This window comes from Madurella fahalii, assembly GCF_045866475.1.
Source record: "Madurella fahalii IFM 68171 DNA, scaffold_5, whole genome shotgun sequence".
Lineage (NCBI taxonomy): Eukaryota > Fungi > Ascomycota > Sordariomycetes > Sordariales > Madurella > Madurella fahalii.
In genome coordinates, this window is record NW_027263975.1 from 1,114,627 (window position 1) to 1,129,523 (window position 14,897).

General features: G+C 57.3%; 4 protein-coding genes across 4 annotated transcripts; 2 read left to right on the forward strand and 2 right to left on the reverse strand.

Annotated features, from left to right (window-relative positions):
- Positions 1-1,500: 1,500 nt before the first annotated feature.
- On the forward strand, positions 1,501-7,046 carry MFIFM68171_08890 (chitin synthase; the record flags this gene model as incomplete). The annotated part of the gene is made up of 3 exons (XM_071064309.1): positions 1,501-1,796; positions 1,857-5,528; positions 5,588-7,046. The coding sequence occupies 3 exons, from the start codon at positions 1,501-1,503 to the stop codon at positions 7,044-7,046; spliced, it is 5,427 nt and encodes a 1,808-aa protein (XP_070920410.1).
- Positions 7,047-7,887: 841 nt separating this feature from the next.
- MFIFM68171_08891 (Protein-serine/threonine kinase) lies at positions 7,888-9,341 on the reverse strand (the record flags this gene model as incomplete). Its single annotated transcript, XM_071064310.1, has 2 exons — positions 7,888-9,055; positions 9,115-9,341. 2 exons carry the CDS (start codon positions 9,339-9,341, stop codon positions 7,888-7,890), a joined length of 1,395 nt encoding a protein of 464 aa, XP_070920411.1.
- Positions 9,342-9,691: 350 nt separating this feature from the next.
- MFIFM68171_08892 (Inhibitor I9 domain-containing protein) lies at positions 9,692-10,075 on the reverse strand (the record flags this gene model as incomplete). The annotated part of the gene is made up of 4 exons (XM_071064311.1): positions 9,692-9,782; positions 9,840-9,908; positions 9,960-10,000; positions 10,061-10,075. 4 exons carry the CDS (start codon positions 10,073-10,075, stop codon positions 9,692-9,694), a joined length of 216 nt encoding a protein of 71 aa, XP_070920412.1.
- A 778-nt stretch (positions 10,076-10,853) lies between these two features.
- Positions 10,854-14,638, forward strand: BMS1 (Glycoside hydrolase 2 (Mannanase, beta-galactosidase); the record flags this gene model as incomplete). The annotated part of the gene is made up of 6 exons (XM_071064312.1): positions 10,854-10,926; positions 10,991-11,061; positions 11,127-11,236; positions 11,307-13,504; positions 13,572-13,852; positions 13,907-14,638. 6 exons carry the CDS (start codon positions 10,854-10,856, stop codon positions 14,636-14,638), a joined length of 3,465 nt encoding a protein of 1,154 aa, XP_070920413.1.
- Between the last annotated feature and the right edge of the window lie 259 nt (positions 14,639-14,897).

The window sequence follows — 14,897 nt, forward strand, 5'->3', positions numbered from 1 at the left end:
CCTGTGCCGCCTGTACTGTACTATGCCTGTGCCTGTGCCTATGCCTCGTTTGGACGTCCTGAGCATCCGCTGAAAATGTAGTTTTAGTGTAGTTGGGCTGCGATCTCCGCTGCACTGATTCAGCACTTTGGCAACTGTGACATGCTGCCGGCAAAGCCGAGATGTCTCTCCCGCTGCAAATTGGCTTGTGGTAGCCGAGATCCTTTACAGCGAAATCCACCTGCACAGACCGATGAGGACATCATCTCTTATCATTTCCAGCAGCGGGTCTGTCAGATTGGCAGAGAGGAAACGGGATGGCTAAAAAAAGCGGCCGCTGCTTGGTGTGGGGCACGGCGAATGCGAGCCCCGGCTTCGACATTCGAATATCTTCGTTCCCGTACTACGATACCCGAGTTGAAGAGGAAGATTCTCGGTCTTGGGCCCCATTCGCAGTACCGCAGTAGGAATTATAATGGCCAATGCTTGCGAGTTCTGGTGTGGAGAATTTTCTGTCCGACATGCAGTCACGGGCGACTGCCATCTCATGCTCCATTCTGGCCTCGTATTCGACCGTTCGGGAGCAGCCGAGTGACCCTTTTTTTAGGCCCGCATCGCGGCACTGCTCGCTCCAGCGGACATCCTCCGGCTTACAGACGCCACGCGTTTGGATTCAGACGATCCTGCCCCTCTCGATCAAACAAACGACGAGTTGCATCGCGGGGGGGTGAGAATGCTCGTAATCCACCTTGTCGTCAAGCCTGTATGCGCTCTCCGGATTGACCGCGTAATTGCAGGAAAAAACATGCTTGGTCTCGGGCCAAGCCTCAATTCCAGCCCAGAAATTTTTCCCGGCATATCGCTGCACCCAGGCGCATCCGCCGCAACCCCTGTCAGACTGGCTTGGCGTAACTGCGCATCGAGTATTTTCCGTCGTCCGTAGTCCCAGTCGGACGAGCACGGTGATCTTTTGTGAGAGACGCCCCAGAGACACACACACACCCCCCCAACCGGCCTTCCTGCTCGAAACTGGTGGTCTGCAACGCTCGTTTGTCGGTTGTCCGGTTGGACGTTCGCTTTCTTTTCCTTCGACCATTGTTGTCCCTTCGCTATCACCACCATAATACCGTCTCACTCGCTCTGACGGTTCCTTTCCAATCGTTGCTTCCCCTCTTTTTCCCTCGCTCGCTTGCCGCGGATCCTGATCCCCAGAAAGGGGCACCGGGGGGCTGAGCGCCTCCATCCCCGTTGCCGCCGCGACCAACCCGCATCTGCACCAAACCCACACCACTTGTCCGACAACCCTCGCTCAAACACTTTTATTGTCAGCCTTGGTTAGCCGGCCTGCACTTTTTGCTGGCTGCTACGGAACCCCTCGGACGAGCTTGAGGGTTGCAAACGGTTGAAAATTCGGGGTTGTTGACATACCCGCCAGAGAAACAGCCCGGTATTGGCCAGTCGAAGAACGCAACCTCTCTACGGCTGTCCCTCTCGGGACGTCGCAATCCACACGTCGACAAGATGGCGAGCCGCATGTCGATGTACTCGATGGCTTCAGAGCCCGGGTTAAGCGGCCCCAGAGGGCAACAGTCCTCCCAGGTTTCGACGACGACGCTGCTAAACGCTGTACACAACATCTACCTCTCCTCGCAGCCATACCAGCTTGACGCCGGAACGAGCCTCGTGGTCAACACATGGCTCACGGCATCGCAAGCCGGCCCGGACGGGCGCCTAGGAGGCACTGTAGACCCTGCACTGGCAGCAAGGGCATGGGAACATGCCCGTCGTCGCGCCGAAGACGGCTGCATCATCCTCGGGTAGGTTATGCACCTTGGATCCAGAGTCAGAAGTCTCAATGCCTTGCTGACCACTCCCAGCTCCCTACACACGTCGGCGCCCTCGCTTCTACGGCCGTTTCTATCCTCCTTCCCTTTCTCGATCCCCGCCTCGCTGCTCCAGTCTCTTGAAGCCATTGAGCCCTTCATCCGTTGCGTGACCCCTTACAACCCTTCGGCACCCAGGCAAACCGCTCTTGGTGTAACCCTGACCCTCAATCTCGCGGGCAATTTGACGGCAGCCTCGATTGCGCTGTCTCAAGGCGGAATCGATACTGAAAAGGGCCTGCTGCGGGTCCCAGCACAGGCTGGCTATCGTGCCTTCGACGTCTTCTACTACCTGCTCACCTCGGCCTCCACTCCGGCCGAAAGAGAATTCCTGGGGCTCAAGGGCGCTTCCAGCTACAGCCTCCTGGCTCGCTCCGGCACCTATGACCCTCCTTCCTATCTGCCCACGGCCGACGACGGTGCCGCCGCCGACGATTTCCGCTCGGCCCTGAAAAGCATTGGCATCAAGGGCTCTGCCCATCGCAACCTCATCTCGACACTTACAGGTCTCTTGAAGCTGGGTAATACCATCGACTATAATGTGGACGAAGAAGTGCTGGATGAGATATGCGAAGATGTTGGCGGTCTACTGGGCCTCGAGCCGCAGGTTCTGGCCAGACAGTGCACCACCGAGGACCGCGCCACGCTCATCGAAGGACTCTACGAGGCATTGGTAAACTGGGTCATCAGTAAAGCCAACGAAGCCATTGCCGCCCAAATGGGCCGGATCAGGAACGGAGACGAAACCCCAGACGGAAGCCGGGGAGACGGGACTCCGTTATCACACGAGGACACGGGCGATACCGTCTGCCTCACGGTGCTCGAGATCCCCGAACCCAACCTAGGCAAAGCTGTGGCCATGCGCGGTGTTTTCGATGACAGCCAAGGCATCAACGCCGAGATGAAGCAGGATGGTGTTGAGGTTGCCGCTGCCGGCAGCTCCGTCCTGCGCGAAATGCACAGCGCCGTGGCCGAGTGCGGGCCCGACTTAGGCCTGATGATTGGGACGCTTGGAAGGGAGAGGCAGCACGTACTGGATAAGCGGGAGGAAGTTCTGGAGAAGGTTGCACATTCTTCCGACGATGATGGGTTTCTGAAGAAGCTTCTGCTGCCGGATCTCGGCCGCAGTGGTCGTATTGAACTGTCAACCGTCCTGAGTAGCAGCCGCGCCTGGTATCACCTCTGCATCCATCCGACCGACGAATCGCCCGCCAGCCTGGCGGCTTTGCCGTCCGTCAACTCGGCTTGGTCTGCTGGGACCGTCTCACGCCAGCTCCGGGCCTGGCGACTTCCAGAGTGGGCCAACCGGCGAAACAAGAACCTGGACTTCACGGCCGACTTCGATTTTGAGGAATTTGTGCAGCGCTACCGTTCGCTGGGGTGCATGGATGGCCGTGACGGCATCGAGAGCTGGGTCCTCGAGCGCGGCTGGACAAACGGTGAGGTTGTAATCGGAACGGAAAGAGTGTGGATGAGGGAGAACGCCTGGTGGGAGGCCGAGAGCATGCTTGACCTAAAGCCTGCCGACATTGAGAGGCTCGGGAGCATGCCGAACGTGATGCACCCTGGTGCTCTCGGCTCCGGTTACTCGGCGACTGGAAGTGGCTTCTTCCCGCCCCAGCCGTTCGCGGACGCCTCGTCCAACGGGAGCCACGACCAACTCGTTCATCACCAGCGGACCATGAGCCATACGACCCTCGGCGGCGCCCGCCCCATGGCAGCTCCCTCGATCGCGCCCACTGCCATGACTGGTATGCAGAATGCGAGCAACGGCGACTACGGTCTCGGCCACAAGGGCGACACTCACAAGGGTGATGTCTTTTATAACAGCGAAGGCCAGTTTGTGGGCAACCTGGACGCCGATCTCGCCGCGGGCAAAAAGATTGAGGAGCGACCCATCTCCACCGCCAGAAAGGTCTGGGTTGCGGTTGTCTGGGCCCTTACCTTTTGGATCCCGTCGCCCTTCCTCCGGTACATAGGCCGCATGAAGCGGCCCGATGTCCGCATGGCATGGCGCGAAAAGCTCGTTATTTGTTTCTTCATCCTGCTTCTCAACGGCATGATCGTTTTCTGGATGATCGAGTTCGGCCGCCTGCTCTGTCCCAACTTCGACAAGGCATGGACCTCGGAAGAGCTCCTGGCTCATCAGTCAAGGGACGATTTCTGGGTCAGCGTCCACGGCAGAGTATACGATATCTCAAGGTTCTGGAGGTTGCAGCATAGCAACAACGGAATTGATACGACGGAGGACGTCATGATGCCCCTGGCCGGTCTGAATCTAGACAACTACTTCATACCGCCACTCGACTTTGCATGCCCAGGACTTGTGGAGGATGAGACCCTGCAACTCACCCTCAACACGACACGAGAGTTTGTGATAGCGAATCACCCTTCGGGCTACTACCAGCCCGACCCGAGAAGCGCCATGAAGGACAGGGCCTGGTACAGAAACAGGTTCTTGAGGCGCATGGAAGAATACTACCACGGCGAGCTCGTCTGGGATGCCAACAAGATCTGGCGGGAGGGATCCGATTTCAACCGCCCATGGTTCATCTACGATGGCAAAGTATATGATCTAAGCGACTACATGCACACCCAAGATGTCCATGAAAATCATCCACGATGGGCATTCCTTGAGCCCAAGATCGTCAGTCTCGTTAGGAACAATCCCGGCCAAGACCTTACCGAACAGCTCAATACCATTCGGCGGAACGCGAGGGCAAACGAAACGGAGCGTGTCAGCGTCGGCAACACGATCAACTGTCTAAACAACCGCTTCTACATTGGCACACCGGATTTCCGGTACTCTGCCAGGTGCCAGGTGAACAACTGGATACTTCTGGCCTTCACCGTCATTCTGTGCGCCGTGATTCTTATCAAGTTCGTCTCGGCCCTCCAGTTCGGTTCCAAGAGACGTCCGTCCCCCCAGGACAAATTTGTCATCTGCCAGGTGCCAGCCTACACGGAAGGCGAAGATTCGCTCCGCAAGGCGCTCGACTCGCTCACGGCTCTGGAGTACGACAACAAGCGCAAGTTGATCTGCGTCATCTGCGACGGTATCATTGTTGGTGCCGGAAACGACCGCCCGACGCCCAAGATTGTCTTGGATATTCTCGGCGTTGACCCCAAGGTGGATCCGCCTGCCTTGCCCTTCAAATCCGTCGGCACCGGCAGCGAACAGCTCAACTACGGCAAGGTCTACTCTGGCCTGTACGAGTACGAAGGAAATGTGGTTCCGTACCTTGTCGTGGTCAAGGTCGGCAAGGAGTCGGAGCGGCAGAAGACCAAGCCGGGCAACCGTGGCAAGCGTGACTCGCAGATCCTGCTCATGAGCTTCCTCAACCGCGTCCACCACCGCGCCCCGATGAATCCCCTCGAGCTGGAGATGTTCCACCAGATCAACAATATTATCGGTGTGGACCCAGAGCTCTACGAATATCTCCTCATGGTCGATGCCGATACCTGCGTCCGCGAGGACTCTCTTAACCAGCTCGTCGCCGCCTGTGCCAACGATGCCAAGATTGCCGGCATCTGCGGCGAGACAAGCTTGCAGAATGAGGAGCGCTCCTGGTGGACCATGATCCAGGTCTACGAGTACTTCATTTCTCACCATCTCGCAAAGGCCTTCGAATCCCTCTTCGGCAGCGTCACCTGTTTGCCCGGCTGGTAAGCCTCTACCGCTCCCAAGAACTGTGCAGCCTTGAAGCCTTCTGACCCGTTGCTAGTTTCTCCATGTACCGTCTGCGTACCGCCGACCGTGGGAAACCTCTGATCATCTCTGACGACGTTATCCGCGACTACAGCGATTGCCATGTGGATACCCTCCATAAGAAGAACCTACTGTCGCTCGGTGAGGATCGTTACCTGACCACCTTGATGACCAAATACTTCCCGTACATGTCGTACAAATTCGTGCCGGAAGCCTACTGCCAAACAGCTGCGCCAGAGAAATGGAGCGTCCTGCTATCTCAGCGTCGTCGTTGGATCAACTCAACCATCCACAACCTGGTTGAGTTGATGTTCCTTCCGGAGATGTGCGGCTTCTGCTGTTTCTCGATGCGGTTCGTAGTGTTCATCGACCTCTTCGGCACCATTATCCTCCCGGCAACGTGCGCCTATTTGGGCTGGCTCCTGTACACCGTCATCTCCCGCAACGGGCAGTTCCCCATGATCTCCATCATCATGCTCGCGGCCGTGTACGGTCTCCAGGCGTTGATTTTCATCCTCAAGCGCCAGTGGCAGCACGTGGGCTGGATGATCATCTACATCCTCGCCTTCCCGGTCTACTCGCTCATCCTGCCCATCTACTCGTTCTGGAACCAGGACAACTTCACATGGGGTAACACGCGTATCGTTATTGGCGAGTCGGGCAAGAAGCAGGTCGTGGCCGTCGACGACGAGGGCTTCGACCCACGCTCCATTCCGCTCCAGCGTTGGGACGACTACGCCCTCGCCAACAACCTCCCGGGCCGCCGCGGCGGCCTCGGTGAAAAGGTTGCCCTTGACGGCGGTATGGGCATGTACGACGATAACTACGAGGTGGACGACATGAAGTCCGTCTATTCATCTGTCCGTCAGCCGTCGGTCCTCACCGGTCTCCCCGGCCGCGGCGCGGGCGCGTACATTCCTCCCACCCCGAGCACCCCGTTCGCACCGGGCGGCATGACCCGCACAAGCACCTTTGTCGGCGGCGGTGGCATCGGCGGGGCCGCTACTCCCTCGCCGTACTCGGAGCACCCGCTCGCCCACCGCCAAAGCATGATGTCGATGGGCACGGCAGTCGACATGCAGCGCCGCCAATCCCACTCGCCTTACCAAGACTTCCCCGGCCAGCGCGGTAGCACCGCAAACCTAGGGATCCCCGGTGTCGGCGGTGCGGCCAGCACCCACCGCCTGTCTACCTTGTCCGGCCTGGGCGGCGGCCTCGGCGCCAGCGCCAGCAGGCTGGGCCTGCACGCGGACGCGAGCACGGGCGGGTTCGACTTCCAGCGGGGGCCCGGGGCCGCGACCGACGACGCGGCCATCATCGAGGCGATCCAGTCGGTGCTGCGGGAGGTGGACCTGGACACGGTCACCAAGAAGCAGGTGCGGGCACTGGTGGAGCAGAGGCTGCAGACGGAACTGACGGGAGAGAGGAGGACATTTATGGATCGGCAGATTGATAATGAGCTGGCTAATATGTGATAGATTTTTCCGTTTTTACTCTCTCTCTTATTGCGTTAGTGTTCGGGGTCGGTTTGAAGGACAAACTTGTTTTTTGTTTTTTTTTTATAGTCTGTGTTTTTGCCTGGTTGCTGGAATTGGGTTTTGAGTAATTCCGCTTCTGCCGGTTTCCTCCCTCTCTCTCTCTCTCTCCCTGTAATGCCGTACATGGTATATACATATTTTATTATTACTACTATTATCAGTTATGGTCTTTTCAGTCATTGTGTACGGTAACACAAAAAACCATCATCAGCGGTCACCAGCGAGCTGATACTTCTAGTACTGCTGCTGCTAATTCCAGCGGGGTTCACTTACACAAGGTCCATTGGATGGGTTGTAATGACAGCTTCCTCCTTGTGTTCTTGTTTATAGCGAGTAGCTAGGTACTGGCTAATGTTGCTTGTCTGCACCTGTGTACTGGTCATCTCTCGTGATTTACATGGGTGTGTGTCAGCGGTTAAGACCAACCAACAGGTCTAAAATCGACTTCCAAAGAACTAAAGACGACTGAAAACTGAGGTCCGAAGCCTGTCGCTCCTGGCTTTTGATTGTTTGGAGCATCGACTGAGTTTAGCAACATTGATATCACGCCCTCGAGGAAGGTAACCCGCCATAAAACGCCCATAGACCATACCGCATGATGAATTACAGTTCACGACCAGAACCGCTAAGGAATCCCGTTCCAAAAACCCGAATCCTCGCTTATAAGGTTGCCCCATGCTCTGCGTTATTCGTTATCCTTCTTAGGCGCGAATGTCTCCTGTCTAAAGGTGTGCCGTTGATTAGCAATCTCCATCCTCCCGAGAGAGAGAAATAACACTCACTCAATCTTGCCCACCCCTTTCAACCTTAAATACACATCCGTGCCCCAACCGTGCAGGCTCTGCACCGCAATGCCCCCGCCAAAGTACTCGGCGTACGCCCTGCTCAGTGGCAGCCCGTACCCCAGGCCAGCGATCGAACTAGACCCGCTACTCGCGGCAGAAATGACGCTCAGAGCGTCCTCGCCGCTCCAGCCCCCGGGCATGTCGTCGGCTGAGCCATTGAACGTGGTGAACGAGTAGCCCCAGATGTGGGGGAGTACCTCGGGGCCGATGCCCCCTCCGCGATCACGGATGCGGATCGTCACGCCGGGCGCGTTGTCGTCCAGCGGGGCGATGGCATCCCGGTCAAACGCGCCGCGGCTTTCCGTGGGGGCGCCGATGCGGACGTCTTTTTGTATGTGGGGTGGCTGCAACGGGGCGAGTCTGAGGTCGGGCGGTTCGGGCGCCACGGTGATGACCACGGGCTCGCGGTTCATGCCGTTCTCGACCGTCGCGCGGAAGGCGTTTTTGAGCAGCTCGGTGATGATGTACTCGAGGTGCATGGGGACAAAAGCGAAAGTGGTGTCGGGCTCGCCGTCAACAATCCACTGGGGCCGGACGCCGTAGTTGAGCTCGCAAATATCGGCTACGAACCCCCCGCACGAGTCGATGATAGAGGCGGGGCGCAGAGCAGTGTCGATGACGCCGATGTAGTTTGGGTGCTCCGGACACGGCGTCGGGCTCGCGGCCGGGTCGAAGTGCGGGGTGCTGCTAAAGTGCAGGGCGATGTGCTGCTCGGCGACGAGGCGCGTGCCGATGCGGGCGCGCAGGTGCTCGTCTAGGAAGCGGGTTACCTCGGCGGCGGAGATGTACTTGCGGCACTCCAGGAAACCGCGGGCTAGGATGGGGATGGTGTCGGTATGTGTCTGTACGAGCTCGGCGAGCACTTCTGTGAAGCGAATTTCGTCATCGAGGTTGCTGATGGTGCGCCCTTGCCAGGGCAGGAGCGTCGATAGCGAGTGTTGGTAGTTGTTGTAGATCTTCCGGATGTTTGGGTTCGACACCACGACGTATGGGAGGTTCTGCATCGCCTGGATCCGATGCGCTAGACGGATTGGGAGCAGAGAGAGCGTGAAGCGCGCTGATGACAAGAGGGCCTCGGCCGACAGTGGAGGGCGGCCGTGTCTGGCGAGGGCATGTTAGGAGGCACAGTTACCGGTCGCTGGGGGAAGCAGAGGCCTTACTTGACGAGATCCGCAAGACTCAGCGGGTGCAACGGCTGCTTTGCCAGCCAGGGAACGACACGGCCGGTTTCAGGAAGTGCAAACTTGGTATCGTCATCTTGCTGGTGCTGGGCAGCAGTGGCCTGTTTGAGATGTTGCAGTGTTGAGGACGTTCTCGGCCTGCCACAAAATTGAGGAACTGCCATGAGGCGGCTCGACAACCGCAACGGCCTTGTGGTGAACGTCATGTCGGCATCTTTGTGAGCGATGGATGCCGAGTTGAGGATGTCGAGCGAAGAATGTTTTGGGGCAATCAGATCATTCGCAAAGTGCAGGGGTCCGTCGTGGGCGGAATTACATATGCAGCCTCCCGTTTTTCTGTAGGATTGAACATCACAAACTGCTTTCGAAGACAGAGAGACGCGAGCGACAGGCGCGTTGGTAGGAGGAACAATCCTGTTGAATTGACATCGTCAAGGTCCTGCACTAGTTACGCCTATCGGGGCCGGGGCAGCCTGATAAGCCGCCGAAATCGCTGAACCAAGGCAGGTTGCCCCGCAGCCATGCCCCGCTCTCCTAGACGTCCAACCTTGCTTCCCTATTGCGTCTTAACTTCCGCATCCAACTCAACATCTTGAACATGCTCATGTCCTGCCAGGGCCTGAACAGAACCTTCGGGGTAAATGGCCCTGCGTGGGAACGGATCAGCTACGGTAACCGGCGGTAGCGCTCGCAGGGCGCCTTACTGGAATCCCTTGATCAGAGTGTACTCGTGGCCGATCTGGCCGCCTTGGTCCTTAACTTGCTGCTTCAGCCTGCGCTGTGTCAGCATATGCAAGGTAGATATAAATGACAAGGTCCCTTACGCCTGGACTTGCTCCTCGGTCGCATCCTCCTTGCAGGTCACCTATGACGTCGAGGTCAGAATCGCCGGAGCGGAACGATAGCCATTGCTCCAGTCACGTACAATGTAGGAAGGCATAGCTGTTTTGGATAGTGGTCGGTAACGTTTGTTGCTCTGGTGGGTTGGATTGTTGGGTCGAAGAGCGACAGACTCGGCGGGGGGTTACTTATACATGTAGACCAGAGGAATCCGTAGCAGCTCTTCCAAGCGGGAGGCTTAGATTGAGTGACGCGACTGCCGAACGGGGCCACTTGGGAGGGGAAATACGTCACGCTCCCAGCGCTTAGCTCCCGCCATCAAATCATGGTAACCGGTTGGGGGAGAAAGGGTTCAGCTGCCCGCTCGGATACGCTTATTTTCGGCTTCGATACGCCAACGTGGGACATCGTGCCCTCAACTACCGCGGGATGCGCTGAGGTATTGCCCACTTGTGCATTTGACGTGTTGGGCTTTCTACATCCCGCGTCACTACCAGAACGTTCCGTCTGCACAAGCTGACCACGGAAGTCCCGAGACTCAGGCCATTGCTAGATGACGTACTTGCTGGTGACGGTTGCCATGCCACTTCCTTCCAAAACCACAGATCTGCGCGGTGTGGGAGATCTAATGAAGAGACATCGAAAAACCCGAACCTCGAGTCCACAGTCAAACCGGGTCCGCGCCGTGACCGTCTAATACCAAACCCCGCCATGTCCATCACCTGCGGGACCCCACCACCCGGCTTATCGATAAGCTTATCGCTTATCGCCGCAGCCTGCCGCCCAGAAAATTCTCGAGCTCCGTGCAATGTGAATTGGAATTGGATTCGAGGCACGAGCCGGCTGCGACTCGACTGTGCGAGAAGAGAGGCGCAAAGATGGACGCGCAAAGCCACAAGCCGCATCGACAGTCCAAAAAATCAAAGGAAAAGAAGAAGCAGCACTCAGGAGGTTCGTAATGGTCCGCAAACTACGAGTCCCTAGTACGACCGCGCGCCTAACGCCGCGACTACAGGACCGAATCCGAAGGCTTTTGCGGTCTCCAATCCCGGCAAGCTCGCGAGGCAGGCGGCGCGCTCGCACGATGTAGGTCTAAAGTCGACTGAAACTTCTTCAACAAGTACAACATACTAAAAACAGGGTCCTTCAAGATCAAAGAGAAGCGCCTTCACGTACCTCTCGTCGACCGCCTTCCCGATGAACCGCCTCCGAGACTCGTAACCATAGTGGGACCGCCGGGAGTAGGCAAGACCACATTACTGTGTGTTGACATCTCCAGCGTATCTGTTGTGTTGCTATTCGACTTTGCTGACTGTCGAGACGCGAAACAGCAAGTCCCTGATCCGCCGATATGCGAAAGAGACCATCTCCGACCCCGTGGGGCCGATTACGGTCGTCACGTCGAAGAAGCAGAGGTTAACCTTCATCGAGTGCCCGAACGAGCTGGAGGCCATGGTCGACATCGCCAAAGTGGCCGATATCGTGCTGCTGATGATTGATGGGAACTACGGGTTCGAGATGGAGACCATGGAGTTTCTCAACATCCTCGCCGCCACCGGTATGCCGGGCAATGTCTTTGGCATACTCACCCATCTCGACCTGTTCCGCAAACCGCAGGCTCTCAAGGATGCCAAGAAGAGATTAAAACACAGGTTGTGGAGTGAACTCTACCAAGGCGCTCACCTGTTCTACCTCTCTGGTGTTTTGAACGGCCGCTATCCCGACCGCGAAATCCACAATCTCTCGCGCTTCCTCTCCGTCATGAAGAACCCTCGGCCGCTTGTCTGGAGAAATTCGCACCCATACACCATCATCGACAACTACCGGGATGTTACCCACCCGACCAAGATCGAGGAAGATGAAAAGTGCGACCGCTCGATCGAGCTGTCCGGCTACCTCCGTGGCACCAACTTCGCCGCCCAGGGGCAGAGGGTACACATTGCCGGTCTAGGCGACTTCACAATAGCCAGCATGGAAGTGTTACCGGACCCGTGCCCGACTCCTGCCATGGAGCAGGCGATCGCAAAGGCTACTGGGAAGACGGGGAGGAGGCGTCTTGACGAGAAGGACAAGAAGTTGTGGGCGCCCATGGCCGATCGAAGCGGCTTGAAGATTACGGGGGATCACATCGTCATCACTAGGGAGAAGGGCTTTGCGTTTGACAAGGATGCCGAGGGCGTTGAGCGTGGCGAGGGAGAGCAACTCATTGTTGATCTGCAAGGGGAGAGGAGGCTTCTCGGCCAAACCGACCAGGGCGTCAAGCTCTTCGCGAGCGGACAAGAGATCACAGAGGTGCCCGAAGAGGGCGACACCGGGAGGAAAACCCAGAGAAAAGCGCGGTTCGCCGAGCGGGACGACTCTGACGAAGAGGAGGATCTGCCAGAGGACGAGGGCTTCGTCAGCGGGGACGAATCGGCCGAGTCCGACATTGAGGCAGAGTTCGATGAGAAGAAACTGGGTAAGATGTTTCGGAAACAAGACGACAAGGACCAGGACGAAGATATTGCCTTTGCCGACAGTGATTCCGATCTCGGCTCCCTGTCCGGCGAGGATGCATCGGACGACGGCCTCGACGACGATGAGGAAGATTTCGACTCGGGCGAGGAAGGAGCGGCTCTCAGATGGAAGGACAACATGATGGAACGAGCAAAAATGCTACACGAGAAGAGGCGGCCGTACCGGGCAGTGGATCTTGCAAGGTTTATGTATGACGAGAGCTTGACAGCAAAGCAAGCTCTTCAGAAATGGCGTGGCGAGGAGGACGAGGAGATGGAAGAAGACATTGAAGAGGACGACGATACCTTTTTCAAGAGAACAGGCAGGGATGTCGAGGAGGATCTTGGTGAGGATCGATCGGTACCTCGGTTCGACTACGATGAGCTAGCTGCCAAGTGGTCAAATGAGGAGGCCGTCGAAGCGCTGCGGAGTAGATTCGCTACGGCCAACCTGCTCGACGAAGAAGGCGGGGACGAAGATGGCGATGACGACGGCGAAGATGGTTTTGGAGATGAGGATGAGGATGACGAAGGCGACGGCGCTTTTGAGGATCTCGAAACCGGAGAGACCCATGGCCCTGACGAACCCGAGGAGGCTGGCAAGGCGGACAAAGCTGAGGCGAGCTTAGAAGCAGAACGAGAGAAGAATGCTCGTCGCAAGGAAGAACTCAAACTCCGTTTCGAGGAAGAGGATCGCGAGGGTTTCAAGAACGACAAGGCCATCGCCAGAAGAGAAGGCGGTGACCAAGAGTTTGGAGAGGATGAGTGGTACGACGCGCAAAAGGCCATGCTCCAGAAGCAGCTCGACATCAACAAGGCCGAGTTTGAGGAACTTGATGAGAGCCAGCGCACTGCCGTGGAGGGCTACCGTGCGGGAAAGTACGCCAAGTTGGTTATCGAAGGGGTCCCAGCCGAGTTCGTCAACAGGTTCCAGGCACGGCTGCCCATCATTGTCGGCGGTCTCTCGGCTACCGAGGACAGGTTTGGTTTTGTTCAGGTAAGAATCAAGAGGCATCGGTGGCACAAGAAGATCCGTAAGTTTTTCCCCTTGCCGAAACGTGAAAATCATATCTGGGTCGGGAATGCTGACGGTCGATGCAGTCAAGACTGGTGACCCCCTGATCTTCTCGCTCGGCTGGCGGAGGTTTCAATCTCTCCCCATCTATTCAATCTCGGATTCCCGGACGAGAAACAGAATGCTCAAGTACACCCCGGAGCATATGCACTGTTTCGGTACCTTTTACGGGCCCTTGATTGCGCCCAACACGGGTTTCTGTTGCTTCCAGTCTTTCTCCTCTTCCAACCCCGGTTTCCGAATTGCCGCGACGGGCACGGTCCTGAGTGTGGACGAGTCCACCGAGATTGTCAAGAAACTCAAGCTCGTGCGTCAATCCCTTTTCTACTTCCGCCGCCTCTATTTGCTAACCTGAGTACAGACCGGCACGCCGTACAAGATCTTCAAGAACACGGCCTTTATCAAAGATATGTTCAACTCAGCGCTGGAGATTGCCAAATTCGAAGGCGCCGCCATCAAGACGGTCTCGGGAGTACGGGGTCAGATCAAGAGGGCGCTCGCCAAACCCGACGGGCACTTTCGCGCCACGTTCGAAGACAAAATCCTGCTCAGCGACATTGTCTTCTTGCGGGCCTGGTACCCGATCAAGCCGCACCGCTTCTACAATCCAGCTACCAACCTGGTCGGGTGGCAGAGCATGCGGCTGACGGGCGAGATCCGGCGCGACGAGAACATGGCGACGCCGCAGCTCAAGAACAGCCAGTACCGCAAGATCGAGCGGCAGACGCGGCACTTCAACCCGCTCCGGGTGCCGCGCGCGCTGGCGGCCGAGCTACCGTTCAAGTCGCAGATTGTGCAGACCAAGCGGCAGAAGAAGGAGACGTACATGCAGAAGCGGGCGGTGGTGGTGCGCGGCGAGGAGAAGAAGGCGCGGGACCTGATGCAGAAGCTCACGACGATCCGGAAGGAGCAGGTGGCGAAGCGGAAGGCGAAGAAGGAGGAGAAGAGGGAGGAGTACAGGAAGAAGGTGGCCGAGATTGAGGAGCGGATGGAGAACAAGGAGAAGAGGGAGAATAAGGCTTACTGGGAGAGGGAGGGGAGGAAGCGGAAGCCGGGGGACGTCGAGGGCGGTGGGGGGAAGAGGAGGAAGTAGTGGTGACGGTATCGATATTTTGGTGGTCTGTTTTCTGGGTTTTGTATATCTAAGGATGGGATGGGGTTAGGCAAGCTATACAAAATGCTTTTGCAGCAAGTCCGGTAAGATGGGTGGGTGTGTGTGTGTCTCGGGAGCTGCTATCTTCAGGACATATGGTCCATCTGAAGAACACCGCCCGCCATAGTCAAGACGAGTAATTCCATATCAGCAAGCAATCGACTGGCCAAGAGGAGCGATAGCAAAAAGAGTCTAGGCC